Source organism: Rhinolophus sinicus, linkage group LG02 (assembly GCF_036562045.2).
Source record: "Rhinolophus sinicus isolate RSC01 linkage group LG02, ASM3656204v1, whole genome shotgun sequence".
Classification (NCBI taxonomy): Eukaryota; Metazoa; Chordata; class Mammalia; order Chiroptera; family Rhinolophidae; genus Rhinolophus; species Rhinolophus sinicus.
The window spans coordinates 192,944,277-192,965,269 of NC_133752.1; the positions used below are offsets into that span (position 1 = coordinate 192,944,277).

Below are 20,993 nucleotides of genomic sequence, written 5' to 3' on the forward strand. Positions count from 1 at the left end.
TTGAGATGTGAAATTAGCAATCCCCAGTTGTAACATGGTATTAGAATGTTGCTTTACACTGGAAGATGCACCCAGCGAGCTGTCTCCCTGTGCGGCCTCCCATTCTGGGTCCATTGGGATCCTGAATGGTACATGACTGCATTTTCCCCTATGTAATTCCTGGTGTACAGGACACAGGAGGTAGACGAGGGCCGCAGTGTTAAGAGCAGTATTGGGATCTGAACCACTTTGCCGTCCTTTACCTGGGTTGGGCCCAGGGTTCTGCCTCCATGGGAAATGGGCTGATTTGGGGACTAGGGGACCTTCAGTAAGGACGAGCCCATTGCCGGGGAGCAGTGTGTGCTGGTCTCACTTGAGCACATGCAGGCCAGCCTCTTCTGTCTGTGCCCCATGACTCCTTTGGGGTGTCAACGTTTTCAGTTCATTTTCCAAGTGCAGTTGAGCAGATGGAGTTTTTATGTTTCAGTCAACAGCCAAAGCTACAGTATCCTTTGTGTTTGTTCTCAGTCTCACAGTAGCAATTTCATCTGAGCTTTTTGTGGTTCTCCTGCACACTTTCCCCAAGAAACAGCATTTGTCAGGTGGCGGTATCCACAGAGGGGTATTTTCCTCTGTGGACCTTTCTCACATGTGGACTTGTAGTCATGTCTCCGTGTGCAGGGTGTTTGGTCCATGTCGTTTTGTGGGGTTTTTGTTTTTGCAGAAAGTAGATAGACTAGGAAGAGTTCGATGTGGGTGAGGGTAAGCATGACACAGTAGGAAAAGCATCATACGAGGAGTTGGGAGTCCTGAGTTCTGAGGTGGCTCTGCCATTTCCTTTGTCTGCACCTCTAGCAAGTCACCTCCCTATGTGAAGTGATGCTATGGGATTAGATGAGCTCCTCTAATCTATTACATTGGACCTCAGATCTAACCTTCCATGAAGCAGTGGCCAAAGGAGCTGAATACAATCTGCATCGTAACGTTGGGAAGGGGTAGGGAGAGGGTTGTGTGGCATGGTGGGGTGCTTCACTCTGACGCAAGAAAGGACTGAAGGAAGCTTACTGCTTCCCAGTCTCAGCAGCTCAGTGGAGAGGTTGTCCAGCAGTAAGCACCTTCCGTTCCCCCTGGCATCCAGATACGTCATGGGACATGTATCTCCCTCTCGACCTGAGACCTTGCAGTGCTAGAGGCAGGAGGATTTGCTGGAACTCACAGAACCTGAACTGGTTGGGGACTGGCGTGCTAAGGGAGATAAGAGAGTTCCCCGGGTCCCAGGCGGTGATGGCTGTGTTCTGCCTTCATCCTCAGGTGAGCGATGGCAGGCGCTGGTGAGCGCAAAGGCAAGAAGGATGACAACGGCATCGGCACCGCCATTGATTTCGTGCTCTCCAATGCTCGGCTGGTGCTGGGCGTGGGTGGAGCAGCCATGCTGGGCATCGCTACACTGGCGGTTAAGCGGGTAAGTGCCGGGGCCAGGGGTGGGAGAGGTGGGGAGGCTGCCCGTGCGAAGTGGAGCTGAGCTGGACGACAACTTGCGCACGACCCGTGGGAGGGGAACATGGGCACTTGGATCAGACGAGGCCTTAAGAGCCTTCAGTGCAGCCCCTGCTAGGTCTCTGCCCTGAAGAACTCGTTGGAGATACAAATAAAGAAGCTATCCCAGACAGTAAAAAGGAATGAACCAAAAATATCCTCCCTGACTACCTTGTTTAAAATAGCAACACCCCCACCACATATACACTTCCTATTTCCTTTTCCTCCTTTCTTTTTGTTCATGTTTATCTCTGTGTACTTTATATTTAACTTATTTATGTATTTCCTGTGTCCCTTTTCTAGACAGAAAACTCCATGAGGGCATGGATTGGGTCTTTCTGTTTAGCGCTTTACTCTTTGTACCTAGAACAATGCCTGGCACATAGTAGCCACTCAATAAGTCTGTTAAATTCATCAGTGTTCACCATTACATTCATAAGATATAGTGTTGTATAGTCAGAAAATGTACCATAAGGTAGGATCCTAACTACATAAATATATTTTTCCAGAAAGAAATATACTGAAATGTTAGCATTTATCTCTGGATTGTGACATTATTGAGAAATCTGTTTCTTATTTGTATCACTTAGTACTTCCTGAGCTTTTCTACATGGAGAAAAGTATTCCATAATCTAGAACAAAACAGAAGTACTGAAAAATAGTTTGGAACTGACCAGGGCAAAACAGGAAGGAAGGTACATGTGCAGGGTCCTCTGCTGTTTCAGATGTACGATAGGGCCATCAGTGCCCCTACCAGCCCCACCCGCCTGAGCCATTCCGGGAAAAGGAGCTGGGAGGAGCCAAACTGGATGGGCTCCCCGCGGCTGCTGAACAAGGACATGAAGACAGGCCTGAGCCGCTCCCTGCAGACCCTTCCCACAGACGCCTCGGCCTTTGACACAGGTGAGAAAGCCTGCTGCCCCGTCGGGGTCTTACCTCTGGACTCTCGGTGCTGCTTCTGCGTTCAGCAAACATTTCTTGGGCACATATGTGCCAGGCCCCGTGTTAGCACTTGCCGTTTGTGCCAAGCCCTCCTACTTTCTGGGGCGAGGAAGCATGGGAAGAGCTCATGTGCCTCTCTCTCTTGCCTTGGCAGATACATTCTGCCCACCCCGGCCCAAGCCATTGTCCAGGAAGGGCCAGGTAGACTTGAAGAAGTCACGACTCCGCATGTCCCTGCAGGAGAAACTTCTTTCTTACTACCGGAACCGGGCCGCCATCCCTGCCGGTGAGCAGGCTCGGGCTAAGCAAGCTGCCGTGGACATATGTGCCGAGCTCCGGGGCTTCCTGCGGGCCAAGCTGCCGGACATGCCACTTCGGGACATGTACCTGAGTGGCAGCCTGTACGATGACCTGCAGGTAACAGGCTGGGTCTCAGCAAGGGTCGGGGTGGGTCTGGACTCAGATGCTTCTCAGTGGTGCTGTTGGGACAGAAGAAGGTCAGCGTCCCAGGCTGGCCAGAAAGACGGAATTCTGCACCCTGTGGGAGCATGTAGAGAGCTCTGTCTTGAGTCGTCTTGAACCCTTTCTTGGTTTTCAGTCATACAACTTCCAGGAAACTATAAGATGCCACCTCCCTTCTGTATTCTTGTCCCTGTCTCTCTACTTTTCTCTCTTCTTGGGCCTTCAGGACTTGGGGGATGTCCTGTGTACATGTCCAGAGACGATGTGGCATGTGGAATGAGCACGGGCCCTGGTGTCCGACAGCCCTGGCTTTAAATCCTCACTCTAGCTGAGTCAATACAGTGACAGGAAAGAACTCTTAGTTTCTTTTATGGTTGGGGGAATACAAGGTGGTGGGACCTGTGTTTGGGGCAGCTTGTCTCTTAAGCAGATGAAATCCCTCAAAGCCTTTGTCATTTGCCCTGACAGGTGGTGACAGCCGACCACATCCAACTCATTGTGCCCCTTGTGCTGGAGCAGAACCTGTGGTCATGTATCCCTGGCGAAGACACCATCATGAATGTCCCTGGCTTCTTCCTGGTTCGTCGTGAGAACCCAGAGTATTTTCCTCGTGGTAGTAGTTACTGGGACCGCTGTGTAGTAGGGGGCTACCTCTCCCCAAAGACAGTGGCAGACACGTTTGAGAAGGTAGTGGCTGGCTCCATCAATTGGCCGGCCATAGGGTCCCTCTTGGACTATGTGATCCGACCGGCGCCACTCCCAGAGGCCCTGACTCTAGAAGTGCAGTATGAGCGTGACAAACACCTCGTCATTGACTTCCTGCCATCAGTGACCCTCGGTGACACTGTCTTGGTAGCCAGACCACACCGGCTAGCCCAGTATGACAACCTGTGGCGGCTGAGCCTGCGTCCTGCTGAGACAGCACGCCTGCGGGCTTTGGACCAGGCCGACTCAGGCTGCCGTTCTCTTTGCCTCAAGATCCTCAAGGCCATCTGCAAGTCCACTCCGGCTCTGGGCCACCTCACTGCCAGCCAGCTCACCAACGTCATCCTCCACTTGGCCCAGGAGGAGGCTGACTGGTCTCCAGATGTGCTGGCTGACCGCTTCCTGCAGGCCTTGAGGGGACTCATCAGGTACCTGGAGGCCGGAGTCCTGCCCAGTGCCCTGAACCCCAAGGTGAACTTATTTGCAGAGCTCACCCCTGAAGAAATCGACGAGTTAGGATACACTCTCTATTGCTCGTTGTCTGAGCCGGAGGTGCTGCTGCAGACGTAGGGCAGGTGATGGCCAGAGTGGGGGTTGGGCGGTCAGGCCCTGGCTTCTGCGTTAGAAACACTTGGCTACGTAGCTGGTGCCTCGTTGGGTCCCTCGGTGCCTCCTGTCTTGCTGGTCACCGCCCTGGTCACTTCATGCTGATTAGAATGACATCTCTTAATCTCCTATTTTCTGAAACCCAGCCCTTTCTATTTTTGTTACCAAACACTGTGCTCCTTACTCCTCCCCTCCCCCTGCTCCAGGCTGACTTTTCTGGAATGAATTGAAAGGTGGAGCAGCAGCCTGAGCTGTCGAGACCACTTGGTGTTTTGCAGGCGGCCCATGGTTCTGCTCATGTCTGCCCTGCCTTTTGGCCTGTTCCTCTCGGTGTCTTCTCTGTCTTTCCCTCTTGTTCACGCCTCTGTTTTGCTCCTTTCCCTGGAGCTCACCTGCCTAATCAAGATGTTGCCTTTTAGTTGAAATGTCAGTGAAGTTGTGATTGCCTGTGTCCAGGCTGAACTCGGCACAGAGCGCTCAGACAGTATTTAGGGTTTCTGGGGCTAAAGTGGAAGAGCTGGCCTTTGCCCCAGGTTTCTGGAAAAGAAGCCCATCCCCCCCCACCTGACCAAGTGCTGAGAAGGTCTTTCATGGGAACACTGGTACTGACCCACACAGGACTGAGGGCGCATGCTGAACTGGATGCAAAGTGATTGAGAGATTGTGTTTCTTAGTGGCCATCAGTGAGTGTGCAGGGTGAGGGAAGCGGACGTGGTCACGGGGACCTGGGAGAGGGTCAGTGTGCCTGAGCTCTACGCCCCATCCGTGGCTGGTCCAGGCCAACGCCATGGGGTGCAGGAGTCACGAGGGAGGGAAGGGGCTACAAGGGCAGCACCTCTGCACGAGCGTTCTCGTTCACCCGCTTCCTTGCCTCACTGCCAATTAAGACAAGGCCTTCAAGGACACAGCTACAGGTTAAAGGGAGGTTGGCAGACGGCTGAACATGGGCTGGAAAATCCAGTCACCAGTTGGGGCTCAGTGACCATGTTTCTCCCGTCAGGCCCTGTCTTTCTAGGATGTGCCCTTAGAGCAAGAACAGGCCCAGCAGTCTGCTGTAGGAATGGGAGAGGGCTGTTGGCTGAACTCTCTGGGCACCTCCAGAGGTCAAGGGCAAGCAAACACGTGCAGGACCCCTCACCCCCGCCCCCAATCGCCCAGCAGCTGGGGAGATCGGTGCTACCCAGGAAGCGAGCACATGGATAAAACATGAGGGCGGTGGGGGCTTCCTCCGTTCCTTTTTGTTTCCTGCTGCTAAAATTGCACTATTTATTGCAATGTAAAAAGTGTCCTGAGGGTGGGGAGGAGTGTTGAATACACAATGCCAGTGCATCTTCTCGTTTTGTGGTGTGTTTTTTTGTTTGTGGCAAGAGCCTGATGATAATTCTGTTTCCGATCTGCCCATCCAGTATTTCGTTCTCCTCCCATCAAGTCTTACTTTTTCTATTCTTACTACCTCTCCATCAGTGAGATTCTGGTGAAGCTCTGCAGCTGTCTCATTCCTTCCCAATGACAGCGACATGAAATGACTCTTTAAATAGCATTGAAATCTCAGCTACTCTCTAGGAATTTAGGGTAGAGATGCCTGTCCCCTTTTGTCATGGCTTAGGAAGCTGAGAACTAGAGTCAACCTTGGCTATATTTGGAGTCTTGCTGCCTGTTCTGTGTATGCAACGATTTCTTAAAGTGGTTCAGTTGTTTCACTTGTAGGAAGGTATTGAGAGAACGAAAAATACAAAGCCCAGAACCCTGAGAAAGATTCTCTACCCTGGCTGTTCATCCGAATCTAACTGGAGTTTAAAAAAATGTATATGACTGAGGGCTGCCTGGGTGAGTGGTGTAGAGGGGACGGGGTGGAACCTGAGATGGGCAGGCTGAGAAGGTGTTGCAAAAGCATGGGTTATTCTTCACTGACATAAAGTGTTTGGTTTTCCCAGTGTATTATAAAACCTACAATTTTCCCAAGCTGGCATCTCCAACCAAATTCCATATAAAATATTGGAGACCTCAAAAAGGAAAAGACTTTAAAGAGCAAGTCCAAAATTCTCAAAGCTAAGTGTAATCGTGATTTGAGTTTATCTCCTCTTAAAGAACATCTTTCTAAGGGCATCTCTGTCTCTTAACTATGTTTCACAAAACCAAAAACCATAACTTTGCCATGTCACAAGCAAGAACCTTTTAGAAGTCCGCAGAACAAGAAGCAGTGGGAATTCCTGGCCCTGGTCCTGGTGGTTTTGCTGACCGACTGGGCAGGCCTGATTGGAAAATATGGAAAACAGTCAAGTGCTTTGAGATTCTTGGATGGAAGAGGGCAACATTCTGCCCCCCTCCACTCCCCGCCCCGCCCCCAGTCTTTGGGGAAAGATGTCGTGCCTCTCCCCGCCATTTTGCCTTTCTACTCAGTAACTCGCACCTTTCTTGAAGTAATAGCATCTGGTCCTTTTCCATCTGGAAATTTTTTTTGCACCATCTAGGTTAGCAAACCACTTAGCCTAAAGCTTAAAAAACACACTCATCATTTTGAAAACCTAATCAGTTCCAAAGTGTATTTTGGTTCTCCCTGTCGCCCCTGCCTAAAAAATGAGTTCAGGACAACAGTATTTTTGTATACTTGGTTGTGACTTTTTTTTTTCTTTCCCCAAATAAAATAATTGAAGCTCATGTTTGGAAAAGCTGTGTTGAGGCCGTAGTCTTTCCCCTGGGTCTCGGCCCCTAGTAGTCCACCGGTTCACCCTCCCGAGTAGCTGAGTTTGCTCCCTTGTACCACTCAGGCTGAGAGCGGAAATGGTTTTGATGAGGAATCACTTTCAGGATCAAAAGGCCCCGGAGAGGTCCCGAGGCGGTTCTGTAAGTAGGGGTTCCTGCATGTGTTCAGAGTCCTCTGCCACGGTACATCTTCCTTGAGATGATGACCCTGGCTGAGAACGTCTGCTCTCACAGGATTTGTTAGCACTCTCGCCTTCCTGCTAAAGCTCAAGGCCAAAAAGAATGGTAAGAGTCACTTAGGACTAGAGCCGTGAGGCTGTATCCGTTAGACACTGCTGATTCTAAGTGGCCAAAATACCAGAGACGTGGGTTCTGGGGTTACCTGCATACAGTGTGTTGTTTACCTTTTCGTTTTGATTACCTTTTAGTCTAAATTCCTAGTCCCTGAGGCCAAGTCCACAACTGGCCCTCTAGTCACTTGCTTGCCATTCAGTAGCAGTTGCTATGTTTGGCCGGTAGGTTTGGAATCCGTCACCAGGCTTTCTGTCCTGTCTTGGTCAGCTCCATATAGAAGCAGCTTAGCCCTGAGACCCAGAGAACTGCTGTCCTTTTTCTATTGAGGGAGGAAATGGAGCTGGGGAACCTCATGTCCTTCCTCAGCATGGGAAGAAGAAAATAAAAGCCTCCTTTCCAACAGCTCTGACTTTTGTGTGTGGTGTGAACGTTTTCCTACCGGAGTGGTACAGGTTCTTCATTTCAGCTAGAACGTTTGACGTGCTTGATCTAGGTGTCCATAATAGAATGGATGGGACGAGCTGCCATAAGAGTCATTCTTCCGTGACCTCTGGAGCATGAAAACTGGGGCAGTGTTACTTCTTTAATTCTCAACGACTTGCCTGGTCATCCCTCAGGAGGCACTGACGTACAGTAGAAGGAGGCCGTGCCCCGTGGGTCCTTAGTTACGCCTTTAGAAGACTTATGTAGTGGCTATGGACTTCTTACTGCCTTTGCGCTGAAAGACTGGACAAGTTCTGTGTATCTTGACACTTGTGATTCTCCAATGGGAAAGAAAAATCACACTTACCCAGCATCCAGTATGCTTTGCATGTACCAGTTGTTTACAGTTATAGTTTCATCTCAGTAAATAATAGGAGTCCTCTGAGGATGCAGGATGATGTAATGGCGATGGGGTGGGGGTGTTGGGAGGTCGGGGTCAGAAGTCCCGAGTTCTAATAGTAATTGTATATTGAACACTTAAGTCCCAGGCACTTTGCTCAGTGCTCTACACATATATGATTTTACTTCATTCTAAGAGTAAGGATACTAATCACTAGCCTCATCTTACAGATGAGGAAACAGGCTCAGCGAGGATAAGTCACTTAACCAAAATGTCCCAGCTAATAAATGGAAGAGCCAGGACTCTTGGGTTTGCCCCGAAAATCTATCTTCTAACTCCTACCCCATGCTGCCTTCACTGGGAGCTCTGGCAAGACACCTCCTCCCCATTTGTCCTCAGTTTGCCATAGTAAAGAAATTGCTAAGCTAGATGAAAGAAGTCAGTGAATAGTGTGTAGTTCTCCAGGACAGTGCTCACCAAGTGTTTTGACATCACCGCCCTCACAGAAATATATTTGTATGGCCCACTGAAATGAATGGAGGCAGAAAGTCAAGGTTTCTCTCCCTGCGGTGCCTGACTGGAGGGGACGGGAAGATGGCAGAGAGAGCACTCTTAACATCTCCCCAGTAGAGAGCAAGTTGCTGGCCCCCTTACACGGACTGCCGCTTCCAAACACAGGAACCCGAGTGGGCGTGGGTTCTCTTCCTCACAGGGTCATGAGGAGGACTTGCTGGGGATTGGTCATGCCTGGGAGTTACAGAATTGGAAGTGGGTTGAAACTACCCTAGAGTGAGAGATCCCAGTTGAATAAAACCTCTACCTGTTCTTAGAGAAACTGAACTTCATAAACCAAAAGACGTTCCCCTGTGATAAGACTGCATACTTTTAATAGACTAGCAAACATTTAGGAGAATGGATATGTCAAAACGTAACAGGTTGGCCTACAGGATTAAGCATCTTCGCGGCTCTACAGAGTTCAGAGTAACGATGCAGAGCGAGCCTTTTCTGATAGGTGGGCATGGATCAGATGATCTTTCCCTTGAGGTCCTCAGACTTCCCCTTCAGCCACTGAAGGCCTTGCATATGATGAAATCGCACACAAAATGACATTTCCTTTTGCCTAGTTTCATCCTGCGGACTCAACCTGGTCAGTAGTTCGGGGCTTCACTGAGGGCGGCAAGAAGCTGGGGCCTGACACCACTATTTGGGACGCACTGGGTTAGAACCCGTCATGGCCAGCTACCAGCCAGGCTGCCGAAAGGAGCATCACGGAGAAGAGGGGGCAAACGAGAGACCACACGAGGGATACGCATCGAGCCGAAGTCACCCCTTCCCGCGCGGACCCTGGGCAACCTCACCGAACAGCCCACCCTCCTCAGCGCCTGAGCCAATAAAAACACGAGAAATATATGACTCACCATACTTGACCAATCAGCTCGAGCGCCCTCTGCGCCGGCATCTCGCGCGATAACCAGGCGGGCTCGGACTTCACAATAAAAACCTTCCTTGGGATGAAAGACCTCTCCCCGCCCCTCAGCCAACACCGGAAGCCAGGCGTGTCTGGTGGATCCCTCCGCGCTCCCCAGCCGCAGAGGGAACAGTGACTCTTTGATCTTAGAAGCTTTTAAAGTAGTGCGTCTTCCCTTTTTTTGAGACCTTGAAAATAACTCACTTTCTCTTCAGAGCTGCACCCTGGACGAAAAAGTTGTTGGTTGGAAACGGTAGGGCGTCGGATAGATGAAAAGAAGTGGGTGGGTGGTGCCGGTGACGTGACCACGGCGGAAGAATTTACTGTGTGAGGCGTCCTCATAGAGGCAAAAATCTATAAAGGACCCGCGGTCGGGGCGCGGCGGCCATTTCCTCTCCCGCCTGCAAATGTACACTTAACGCCCGGTCTGCGCTTCTGCCCTCCTCTGCTCCCGCGGACCCGCGGCCACCATGGCGCATTAGAGGCAGCCGTGCCTGCGGCAGCATTGGCCTTTGCAGCGGCGGCAGCAGCACCAGGCTCTGCAGCGGCACCCCCAGCGGCTTAAGCCATGGCGTAAGTACCGGGCCGAGCCGCGCTGGCCGTGCGCCCATGGTTGAGCGAGGGGTCGGCCTGCTTGGGCGCGGCCTGCGGCCGGGCGGCGTCGCGGAGGGGGAAGCGGTTTTATGAGCGCCCGGGACGCGTGGCTTTTGTTTGGGTGTCGCCAAGACGCCAGCACTCCTGAGTCAGGAAAGCGCGGCCCGGCGCGGGGGGAAGAGCCGCTCGGCGGTCTCGGAAGCCGCCAGGGTTCCGCCTGGTGCGCAGCGAAACGTGGCAGGGGCCAAGATGGCGGCGGGGCAGGGCGGCGGCCGGCGCGGAGTGAGTCACCGGCGGGCGGGGGCAGGGCAGCTGCAACCGTATTTGGACGTGAGGATGCGGCGCCTTCCTCTTGTGGCGGGCTGAGGAACGGCCGAGCTTCAAGGGCGTCCATCTTGTGTCGCCTGAGCAGGGAACAGGCAAGGGCGACATTAATGGCTCTGGGGCCACGTGTTGCCGATTCTGGACAACCAAGGAGAATAGCGGTTTGGCCGTCCTGCCTCAGGAGTGAAAAGATGAAATTCTCAGAGCGGCTGATCGCTAATAGGACTTGGTTTCCTATTATTCAGGTTTTTCACGGCACCCAGCAGCAGCGTTGCTGTAACGGACAAAGACATCCTCGAATTACACACATTCCTCGATTCCAGCAAAAGCCCGCAGCATGACCGAGATGAGCTTCCTGAGCAGCGAGGTGTTCGTGGGGGGCTTCATGTCCCCCTTCGACCAGTCGGGTTTGGGGGCTGAAGAAAGTCTAGGTCTATTAGACGACTACCTGGAGGTGGCCAAGCACTTCAAACCTCGTGGATTCTCCAGTGACAAGGCTAAGGCGGGCTCCTCCGAATGGCTGGCTGTGGATGGCTTGGTCAGTGCCTCAGACAACGGCAAGGGTGAGTGGGTGTCCTTTGCCTGGGGGGTCTGGTCATCGGGGCTTGCTGCCTTGTGCATTTGGCTGAATGTTTCATCCCTCTTAAATCTCTCGCAGAGGATGCCTTCTCCGGGACAGATTGGATGGTGGAGAAAATGGATCTGAAGGAGTTTGACTTTGATGCCCTATTGAGTTTTGATGACCTGGAAACCATGCACGATGAGCTTTTGGCCACGTTGGATGACACATGTGATCTCTTAGACCCCCTAGTCCAGGATACTAATAAGGAGCCCCCCCAAATAACAAACCCAATTGGCCATCTTTCAGAAAGTTTACCAGAAACTGACCAGGTTGCCCCATTCACCTTCCTGCAACCTCTTCCTCTTTCACCAGGGGCCCTGTCCTCCTCTCCAGATCATTCCTTTAGTTTAGAGTTAGGCAGTGAAGTTGATATCTCTGAAGGAGATAGGAAATCAGACTCCACTGTTTACATTACCGTGATCCCTCAGTGCATAAAGGAGGAGGATGCCACCTCAGATAATGACAGTGGCGTCTGTATGAGCCCTGAGTCCTATCTGGGCTCTCCCCAGCATAGCCCCACTACCTCTGGGGCCTCTCCAAATAAGAGCCTGTTGTCTCCAGGTGCCAACTGTGGTGGCTCTGCCCGCCCCAAACCCTATGACCCACCTGGAGAGAAGACAGTGGCAGCAAAAGTAAAGAGTGAGAAGCTGGATAAGAAGCTGAAAAAAATGGAGCAGAACAAGACAGCAGCCACTAGGTACCGCCAGAAGAAGAGGGCAGAGCAGGAGGCCCTCACTGGCGAGTGTAAAGAACTAGAAAAGAAGAATGAGGCTCTGAAAGAGAGGGCAGATTCCTTGGCCAAGGAGATCCAGTATCTGAAAGATTTGATAGAGGAGGTCCGCAAGGCAAGGGGAAAGAAAAGGGCCCCCTAGTTAGGGTAGTCTGTGCTTGTACATAGGAGGCTTGCCTGAAGCTGTGTGTTGTAATAAATTATTTTGTAGTGAAAGTACTTGGCAAACTGCTGTCTGGTGTCTTGCCTTGTAAATACCGTGGTCAGTCCTCCTGGAACTAGATTCTTGACCCGGGGTGGAGGGCAGGATTTCAATGTGCTGAATTATTTGAGCCCAGGAAATGTTTTATACCCTGTTGTGCCATAGGTTAGGGTCACTGGTCTTACCTTGGACTTTGAGCCAGAGGGGTTGGGCTAGATCCCCCACAGCCAAGCAGGTACCTGGGTGTTTTTTCCAGAATTGAGAATTGCTAGGTCTTATAATAGCTCTTTGGTGTCTGCAAGGTGGGGAAGTTTCACATGAGGGGAACTGGTGTGGCAGGAATGGCCTGGGATCCACCTGTTAACCTAGCCTTGTGTCAACATCTCATTAAATACCCAGATAAGGCCCCACAGTCCTTGAGCTTAGTGCACAAGTGATTGGATTTCACTTACAAGCTTTTACTATTCTGTAGAGGCCACTTCCCAAACCCATTAAGAGAAACTTGGTTTTTGTTAGAACAAACCATAAGCTGGGGAGATGCCTGCAGTTTACTTAGTTCCTGGCCAGAGCTGGGCCCAAGGTCTGGCAGATAGCCAGGCTCCCCTGCCCACCTCAGCCAGCTAGACTTGCCATCCCTGGGCAGCATTGGGAAGCTACTTGTTGCAACCCGAGGTCTTCCACGTGGCAATGACTTCGTTGAGTCTCAGGATAAGGCAGTATTTCTTGTCTTGGGCCCATCCTGGGCAGGTCGCCGCCTGGGTCCTTTGGAACCAACTCTTTGGAAGGGCTGGTCTTGTTTCCCATCTCTGAAAGGCAATCTAGATTTCCCAGAGTGGCTGGGTAGAGGGTGACATTTGTGCCTGGCACTGTTGTAAGCACTTCATGTGCATTCTCACCCAGTCCCCATGACCCCTGTGAAGCGGGTTCCATGGTCCCATCAGGTCCTACTGGAAGGGGGTACACACGGACAAAGGTATTGAGCAGAGTGGTGAAAGCACTGTTTGATCCCCAGGGATGCTTCCGGAGTCTGGGTTCTTGTCTATTTTGCCCCTCGAAGAACTTGGGATATCCTGTGAGGGCCTGCAAGATGGGGCCCACATTCTCCTGAGCTGCATAGAGTGATGCTGGAGTCAGCCCACTGTTGGAAAAATACCGCCAGTGGTGACTCACTGGGAACATTGCCCCCAGGCACAAGAGGGAGTGGTTGTCACACATGGGCCCCGTTGGGTTTGGTGATCTTTGAGGTTTTTTCCTTCCCCAAGTGTAGAATTACAGAGCACAGGGAAGCCACCCATCTAGGTATTAAAACACCCTGATCACCCCACCTAAGCAGCTTAACTGCTACCAGTGAAATGCATGAGGATTTACTAGTTTAAAGTGTCAGCTTGGCTACATGCATTGATATTATGAAAACTAAGTTCTATGCTAAATGCATTTTATAAAGTTCATCCCCATCTTATAAGTGAAAACAGTTTTGGAGAGGAATTGCCCAGGTAGCAGGTAGTAGATTGAGTCCCAGGCGGTCTGACTCCAGGATGCACACTTTCAATCAATGTAGCTTCAGAACTTCCACGCAGGGTGGGAGGGGGCCCTGGACACTTGCCTTAAAGCTGGGGGTCCAGAGGAAGCAGGCGTGGGTGCTAAAGTGTGTTACAGGTCACTACAAATGTGGACGCTTTCTCAAGATACCAATTCTCCACAAATAATTACAGCTAGTATTTGCTGAGTGCTGAGGAACAGCTCTGAGCGTTAGCTCATAATCCTCGTTAGGAGCCGGGAGGAGGCTCCTACGATGCTACCCTTTTAACTCAAGCCGGGGGCTGGATGCTGGCCCAGGGGCAGCTGGTACAGGGATGGCTGGTCTGGACAGACAGGCCATGCTTAGCATGTGGGGTGTTTGTGGTTCAGTGCCAAGCCCTCTGCTGTCTGAGCCCAGAGGCTGGTGGCGTTTCGTGCCTGTTTTGTCCCTGGAACAAGGCTGCAGGTCCTAGAGCTCAGGAATGGCCTTCATGTTTCTCTACAGCTCTTCATGAGCACCCACTGTGTGCCAGACACTGTTTTGGGTGCTGGGGATTCAGTGGCTGAGGAAAACAGATAAAACCTCTGCCCTCATTCTGGCAAGACAGGCAGGCAATAAAACAGACATCTGACGTGCGATGGCAGTGGGAACGGGCATGTGGGGTGCTGGGCGTGAGGATTTGCTCCTTAAGGTGGGCATTTAGGGAGGCCCTCTTGGGAGGCAAAGCCAGCAGGAAGGGAGCCTGGAGGGGCTGTTGGGGTAGTGGCGAGGTTAGGGGACTGGGCATGGGCCTTGAAGCCCTGGTAGGACTTGACAGTGTCCTCTGCATGACTTGGGGAACCCCCAGAGCAGGGTTCCTATTTGAAGAGGGTCCCTCTGGCAGCCTGTGAATGGTAGGTGGGGAGGGGCCTCTGCCGTGGTCCAGGACAGGACCGGGCTGGGGTCATGCAGGTGGTGGCAGCAGGAGAGCTGCTCAGCTTGGATATATTCTGACGGTCAAGTAAGTCAGGCTCAGGTGGGAGGTATGAGGAGACGAAGGCGACGCCAGAGCAAGTGGAAGGATGGTTTCCGTCTCCTGAGATGGGGAAAACTAGGGGAGGAGCAGGGATTTGGGTTCAACTTTGTGATGCTGGCAGGGAGTGGCTTGGTCTTGGCTGGGTGGTTTGAGATGCCTTCGACATGCAGGTGGGGATGGCAAAGAGGCAGAGGCCAGAGTCCGCAGACCAGGAGGAGGTCCAGCTGGAGACAGAACTCCGCCGCCACCGTGGGCCCCTAGTGTAGCAGCCCTGCGCCAGGCACCACGCAGGGGTAGCTCTCAGCTCAGTTTGGGGATGGCAGGTGGACGCTCAGACCAAGTAGAAAGTGACAGGCTGGGGTGGGGGTTACGGCAGGCAGGCTGCCTGGAGAAGAGGGTGCCTGAGCTGGGCTTTGAAGGATGGGGAAAGTTGTGGACGTAGAATGGGGACAGCACCCCAAGAAAGCCAGCCGGGGCAAAGATTTAGAGGTGGGAATCAGTCCAACCCACCTCTCCAGAGGGCTCCCGTCCCAGCTGTTAGAGGAAGTCACCTGATGGGACCCACCCAGCTCCTGCAGGAACTAGTTAAGCCTCTCCTTTGGGCCGGCTAGCCTATAGCTGGGCCCCAGGGAGGTTCCGTGGGGCAGTCCTGCCCTACTCCTGCCTGGTCCCTTGACCAACGCTTCCAGTCACAGAGGACCAGGGAGTGTGGAAGGCTCAAGCTGCCCAGCCCAAATCTATCAGCTGCCCCAAACCACCCGACACACTAATGCTCCCAGGTGCTGGCTTTATATCCATCACAATGTGTCAAGGGACAGGTTTTGTTCGTTCTGGAGGGCACGTGCACCTTGGTGTCTGTCCTTTCATTTGGGCCCTGGCCCTTTTCCAGATCTTCAGTCACCAGGTCCAGGGGCTCACGGTCAGCATCCCCTCTCCTCCCCCCTACATGGTGACAGACACATCCTCCCTCCTCCTGAGCCTGCACCAGCCTCCCCAGGGCCCCCGCTGCCTCCTGACCACGGGCACCAGAATTGTCTGGGGTGACTGTTAAAATAGATTCGAGTCCTAACCAAACCCACAGACCCAGAATCTCAAGGGTGAACGAACAGTCATACCAAGCGGGCATGGGCATGCACCCCGCTGGTGCGACTTGGCAAAAACGTGACGTACTGGAAAACCCACGAGAAGAGAAGTAGAAGCCCTGCACTCATCCTCCCACAGGAGGCGGCTGGAGGGGGCAGGAACCTGTGACTAGGGGACAGCAGATGTGTCCTTGTTAGAAAGGGGCCCTGGAGCTCAGTGGCTGGTCAGCCTGTCCTTCCAGGAAGCAAACTCCAGCTTCTAGCTAAGCGGCTTAAAAGATGAGGGAATCTTGAGTCTCCAAGGCTATCTGGGTTTGCAGCTCTCCCATCAGTCCTTAAAACTCAGCGGGAGGGAGGAGGGGAGTGGAGCCTTCCAGGCAGAGGACCAGCCTTTCTTTAGAGCAAGCCCATTTGAGGAAACCCTGACCTGGATGGACAGTCTGCGTCCTTCTGCTCAGATGTAGGCCAACTGCAGACAGGACCTGCTCCAATTCTGCCTCAAGCAGCTCTGTGGCCCCTCCTATCCACATTCAGGAGGGCAAGCTGGTTAATAACCAGGAACAGAGCCCCCAGGGCCGTGGGTGGTGGTGTGGAACCCTCTCTACTCCCAAGAACCCACGGTGGTGTTGGTTGGCTGTCACTCCCCAGCTGCCCCTTCCGAAGTCCTCTATCAGATAACACCATGACCTGTAGGCCGGGGTAGGCGGGTAGAGAGCAGACCATGAGATGAAGAGCTGCCTGGCATGTCCAGGGCCCTCTTTTCAGAAGACCCCAACCCCTCCCAGGAGGGACTCCTGGGCATCTAGACTAATCTGGTCAGCACCATGCACTCACTCGTGCATTCAGTCAGCATGTATGTACCTGTGCTGGCTGCAAAGGGTCCTGCCTCTGCCTTCCATGGTGGTCTAGCCCCTGCCCCCAGCTCGGACACAGACCTGAGTGTGAAACCTTGTTTCTTGAAGTCACCTCCCGAGTCACCCCACTCGTCACCCATGTGACACGAGAGAAAAAAAAGGTGGCCTTTGACACCCCCCACCCCCACCCCCACCCCGCTCACAAGCCCTAGGCGACGGGCTGGCAGCACTCACTCTCCCCAGGCCCTGGACTCACCTTCCCTGGCTATTTCTGCCTCCAGGGTTACCTTCTCAGCTACAGCTGCCACCCAGGGGAGGAGGGCCCATCGGAGCTATGTCAGCAGATGCAGGGTGACCTGCTCTCTGGGTGGTGGCTGGCACTGGGGCTGGAATGGAGGACTTCTGACTTGGAGCTCTGAGAACCCCGCCGGGAGATGGGGAAGGGCGGGAAGGCCCCTTGGTGGCAAAGACACTAAGTCAGGTCAGCAGCACACACATAGCTCTTGGGCCCAAATTTATTAGAACCTGGAAGTCCACCCAGCAGCCCTCCTCCTACTCCTAGAGGTGTGGCCCCTAAGGGCCCAGTAACTGGTCTCTCCACAGCAAACAGCCCAGAGGCCCCACCTGGGCCAAAGCAAACAAAACAGTCCGAAATGTTCCTTTTCGGCAGGTAGATAGCTCGTCCCAAGCGTGCAGGTTTCAGCTCCGGTCTGAGTGTAAATCCTCCCCGGGCTTCCAGCTCACCAGCTTCATTCCAGCCTTGCCCTGGCTTCAGCTCCAGGGCTACCTCGAGTCAGGCTGGACCCCAGAATGCATGGCAGGGTCCTGGGGCCAGCAGAGGCTGGGAGGTCAGGGGAGGACGCTGGGCCTGAGTGCTTATCCCACTGTGCTCTCCTGGGAGCCTAGCTGCCGAAGTATTCCTGCTGGAACTTCTGGAAGTCTTCTTCAGTGAACACGGGGCCCTCGGCCTTCTTCTTCTTCTTCTTGACTACAGGCCGGTCACAGGCTTTGCGGCCCCGGTTCTGGCACACAATCTGGGGGTGTACAGGGTTAGGATCCCTAGGTGGTAACTCCCAACATGAGGGACTGCCCCTTGGAACCGCCCAACCTGGCACAGCTGGCCAAGTGCTGCTCCCTCACCTGCCCCCATGCTCCTGCTGTTCTCAGCCCTTCAGGGGGGAGACCCCTCACAGCACAGCAGTGTAGGAGCATGGGGGGTAGCCCAACCTCCGCCCTACGCTCAGGATCCCAGGAGCATCCTCGGCTCTCGTCCCCCAGCTTCCTCTCACAGCCCACCCCTGACAAACCTGCTGGGTGACGGACTCAGCCACGGTGCTTCTTGCACTGGTCATAAACTTGAGGTTCACTCCAAGGTAGCCCCGACACTCTCGCTTCTGGAACTCAGCTGTGGGTGGTAGGCAGGGTGGCCCCATTTCAGATTCACTCCCTGGAAACCTGAGTCCCCGCCTGACATCTCCCCCTCGGTGCCCCCGCCAAAGGCCTTGGAGTCCCTTCCCTCGACTACAATGGCCTGGGCTCTCTTCTGTCATATCCACTCTCCACAGAGGCTGCTGAGAGCCCCCTTGGCTCCCAGTTGCTCGTGATTTATTCAACAAATGTGTTCTGAGTGCTTGCTGTCAGGCACTGTTCTAGGTGAGCGCATACGCGTATAGTAGGAACCGGATGGGCAAGAACTCCTGCCCTCATGGAGCTTACCTGACAGTGGGAAGACAGGTGATAAACAAGGCAAACTATTTTCAAGGGTGATACATTTTACGGAGAAAAACAGAAGAGTAAACAAAAATGAGGAATGCCAGGGATGGAGGGTTGCCATTCTAAATCTGAGGGTCTGAGAAACTCAGTGAAACGATATTTGAGCAAAGCCTTGAGGGAAGAGTGTGAATATCTGGGGGAAGAGCATTCTGAGCAGAGGGAACAGCTGGTGCGAAGTCCCTGAAGCGGAGATGTGATTAATGCATTTGAAGAACAGAAAATGGTTGGAAGAAGAGGGGAGGACAGTAGGAGCTGAAGCTGGTGAAGGGGCAGACCACGTGGGGCCTCCTCAGGCACGGTGAGAACTTGGGCTTTCACGAGAGGGCGTGGGGCAGAGAGGAGACAGGTCTGACATGATTTTACAAGATTACTTCAGCTGCTGTGATTGGAACAAGATGAGGGGGGCAGGGGAAGTGGAAGGTGGGACACCAGTTGGGAGGCTTTCACAATAATCCAGGCCAAGAGATGATGTACCTCAAACCGAGGTGGCGGCCACAGAGCTGTTCGTTAGCCTGGCCACGAGGCCTGAGTGACCTCAGGCATCCCACGCCCCTGCTTCACACCAACACCACTGTTGCGCAAATGGGTCTCCCTTTCCTGCCTCCACACTTTTGCTCCGACCGTTTCCTCCTTAGAATTCATCGTTCTTTTAACAAATACTTGAATACTGTTTATGCACCAGGCCGTAGGGGTTCAAAGACACACTAGGAGCTCACCAAGTCCTGCCACACATCCTCCCACCATCCTGCCCACACCTGACCCGCCCCCCAGATGTCTCAGAACGTGGCACGAGATCCCCCAAGATGCTCTTTAGAAACTGGGCTCCATTCTCAGTGTCTCCCTCTCCTCCATCTTCACAGCCAGTTCACCACTGAAGCCCATCAGTGCTCCCTCCTCACGCCTTCCACCCGCACAAGTCTCTTATCTCTGCACCCTCGCGCCACCCAGGTCACAGTGCCCCCCACTTGAACGGAGTAGGTAAAAGCAGACACACTGCCTGGTTTCCCCCGGTATCATCTGTACAGACTTTACAGGGTTGTGAGAAATTAAATGAGTGAACATTTGTACCGGGCTTAGAACAGTGAGGGGCACACACACTATTCACCGTTAAATGCTCCATCTCTGACCCTTGTTCACCTTTACCAAGCTTCTTTCTTTCAAACTTCAAAAGGCAACAAACTTCTTTCTGGCTGCGCATATGCCATTCGCTCCAGCGTACTCTTCTTCTTGGTTCACTCTCTACTTCCTTCAGATGAGTTTAAATGTCGCTGCCTGAGCAAGTCTGACTTGGCCTTTGATTCTCAGGCCCTCTCAGCAGGTTTCTTCACAGCCCGCATCACAGTTAGCTGATTTGGAAACTCTTTGATGCCTCTCTCCCCACCAGGGCTGTAGACAGGACCCCGCTATGCGCATGGCGCACAGTAGGTGTCCTAGAAATGCCTGATGGACGTTTCAAGTTCTGTCTCAAGAGCCCTCTCCTCCATGGCGCACAGCCCGACCCCGGGCACAGCACGTCCAGCCCCTTCCCTACCTTACCCAGCGCCGACTTGGGCACCTTTCCTTTGGCCGAGTTCCGCAGTTTCCCGACCTGGGTCGCCTTCGCCTTCCGGGCCCGCTTCCCTGGAGGCCCGCTCGGCTTGGCCTGGCCCGGTGAGGCCTCGGGGGCTGTAGGGGAAGAGAGAGACACACGGACCGGGGTCGGAGGGCGCGCAGGGTTCCCGTCCTACCCGGACTAAGCCCGGCTTGGACTGTTCCGCACGCTCCGGGCTCCTGCCCCCAGGCCCTGCCGCTCTCCTGCCCGCGCTGGAAGTCCCCGCGCAGGCCCTCCTCACCTTCAGGCGCCCCTAGCAGCTCCAGGCCCCGCCGCAGCAGGGCTGCCGACATGGCTGCACTTGGCCCCGCCCACACGTTCTCGCTACTTCCGTCTTGGCTGCTCCTGTCGTCTGCGCACAAACCCGAGCGGGAACCGGAGTGGGCGGGCGGAAGTGCCCACCTTCCTCAGGACGCATGCGTTAGGGGTTGCTGGTTTACTCCTGAGAGGGAGGAGGGGCGGGAGCCGGAGGAGGGGCCACCGCTCGGAAGGACGCATTTGTTGTCCAACCCCAGCCTAACTGCCCCTTTGCGCTCCAGGCCGCGCCTTCTCCGGAAACGGTCCATTAGCCCAGCCTGGTGGGTCAAACCTCTCCGGTCCGGCAAGCCCGGGCGGGGCGGTGTGTTAGTATTCTCAATTTTTTCGAAAAAGGAAAATGTTGAGCTGTTTTTTTCTAATACACTTCAACCAAAGCAACATGTCGCACAGATCGAGTGCGGCATGAGAATCCAGCTGTCTTCCATTAAAGATATTTGCAAAAATGCAAAACAATATCAGTGTTTTCCCACTATTTTGTTTTGGAAAAAACAACTATTTTCATTTAAAAAAGTTACTAATGTCAACATGCAATGAGGTTATTTTAAGTGAATTAATAAATATTTAAAAATTTTCTCAGTTTTAGTTTCTAATATGGTAAATAGCAATAGATATCTATACAAAAACTCTTTGGGATCCTGAATTTTTTAAAAGAGGTTCTTAGACTAAAATAATTTGAGAACTTCTGTCCTAGAAACTACTCTTCTTGCAGTGGGGAAGGAACCCTATCTTCATTACTCCGTCTGCATCTCCTAATCCGGTATCACCTGGTATGCAGAAGGCACTCAATAAATGAATGGTGTGAGGAGGAGCCACTGAATTTACTGAGTAAACATGTTCTGAAGTCTTTAGTA

General features: G+C 53.0%; 3 protein-coding genes across 3 annotated transcripts; 2 read left to right on the forward strand and 1 right to left on the reverse strand.

Moving 5' to 3' along the window:
- Positions 1–1,297: 1,297 nt before the first annotated feature.
- Positions 1,298–7,629, forward strand: MIEF1 (mitochondrial elongation factor 1). Its single transcript, XM_019734526.2, has 4 exons — positions 1,298–1,441; positions 2,241–2,418; positions 2,612–2,874; positions 3,388–7,629. The coding sequence occupies exons 1-4, from the start codon at positions 1,298–1,300 to the stop codon at positions 4,192–4,194; spliced, it is 1,392 nt and encodes a 463-aa protein (XP_019590085.2). The 3' UTR covers positions 4,195–7,629.
- Positions 7,630–9,545: 1,916 nt separating this feature from the next.
- ATF4 (activating transcription factor 4) lies at positions 9,546–12,007 on the forward strand. The gene is made up of 3 exons (XM_019734556.2): positions 9,546–10,091; positions 10,682–10,999; positions 11,095–12,007. Exons 2-3 carry the CDS (start codon positions 10,774–10,776, stop codon positions 11,928–11,930), a joined length of 1,062 nt encoding a protein of 353 aa, XP_019590115.1. The 5' UTR covers positions 9,546–10,091; positions 10,682–10,773; the 3' UTR covers positions 11,931–12,007.
- Positions 12,008–16,961: 4,954 nt separating this feature from the next.
- RPS19BP1 (ribosomal protein S19 binding protein 1) lies at positions 16,962–20,224 on the reverse strand. Its single transcript, XM_019734562.2, has 4 exons — positions 20,066–20,224; positions 19,770–19,898; positions 17,768–17,865; positions 16,962–17,494 (listed from the first exon to the last, which is right to left on the reverse strand). The coding sequence occupies exons 1-4, from the start codon at positions 20,115–20,117 to the stop codon at positions 17,363–17,365; spliced, it is 411 nt and encodes a 136-aa protein (XP_019590121.2). The 5' UTR covers positions 20,118–20,224; the 3' UTR covers positions 16,962–17,362.
- Between the last annotated feature and the right edge of the window lie 769 nt (positions 20,225–20,993).

Bases quoted from the DNA above. Each gene is read 5' to 3' on its own strand.
- MIEF1 (XM_019734526.2), top strand. From the start codon at position 1,298: ATGGCAGGCGCTGGTGAGCGCAAAGGCAAGAAGGATGACAACGGCATC. The intron at 1,442-2,240 runs GTAAGTGCCGGG...CTGCTGTTTCAG, and splicing joins CTACACTGGCGGTTAAGCGG to ATGTACGATAGGGCCATCAG. The intron at 2,875-3,387 runs GTAACAGGCTGG...TTGCCCTGACAG, and splicing joins GCCTGTACGATGACCTGCAG to GTGGTGACAGCCGACCACAT.
- ATF4 (XM_019734556.2), top strand. From the start codon at position 10,774: ATGACCGAGATGAGCTTCCTGAGCAGCGAGGTGTTCGTGGGGGGCTTC. The intron at 11,000-11,094 runs GTGAGTGGGTGT...AATCTCTCGCAG, and splicing joins TGCCTCAGACAACGGCAAGG to AGGATGCCTTCTCCGGGACA.
- RPS19BP1 (XM_019734562.2), bottom strand. From the start codon at position 20,117: ATGTCGGCAGCCCTGCTGCGGCGGGGCCTGGAGCTGCTAGGGGCGCCT. The intron at 19,899-20,065 runs GTGAGGAGGGCC...CTTCCCCTACAG, and splicing joins GCTGCTAGGGGCGCCTGAAG to CCCCCGAGGCCTCACCGGGC. The intron at 17,866-19,769 runs GTAAGGTAGGGA...TACCACCCACAG, and splicing joins GGTGCCCAAGTCGGCGCTGG to CTGAGTTCCAGAAGCGAGAG.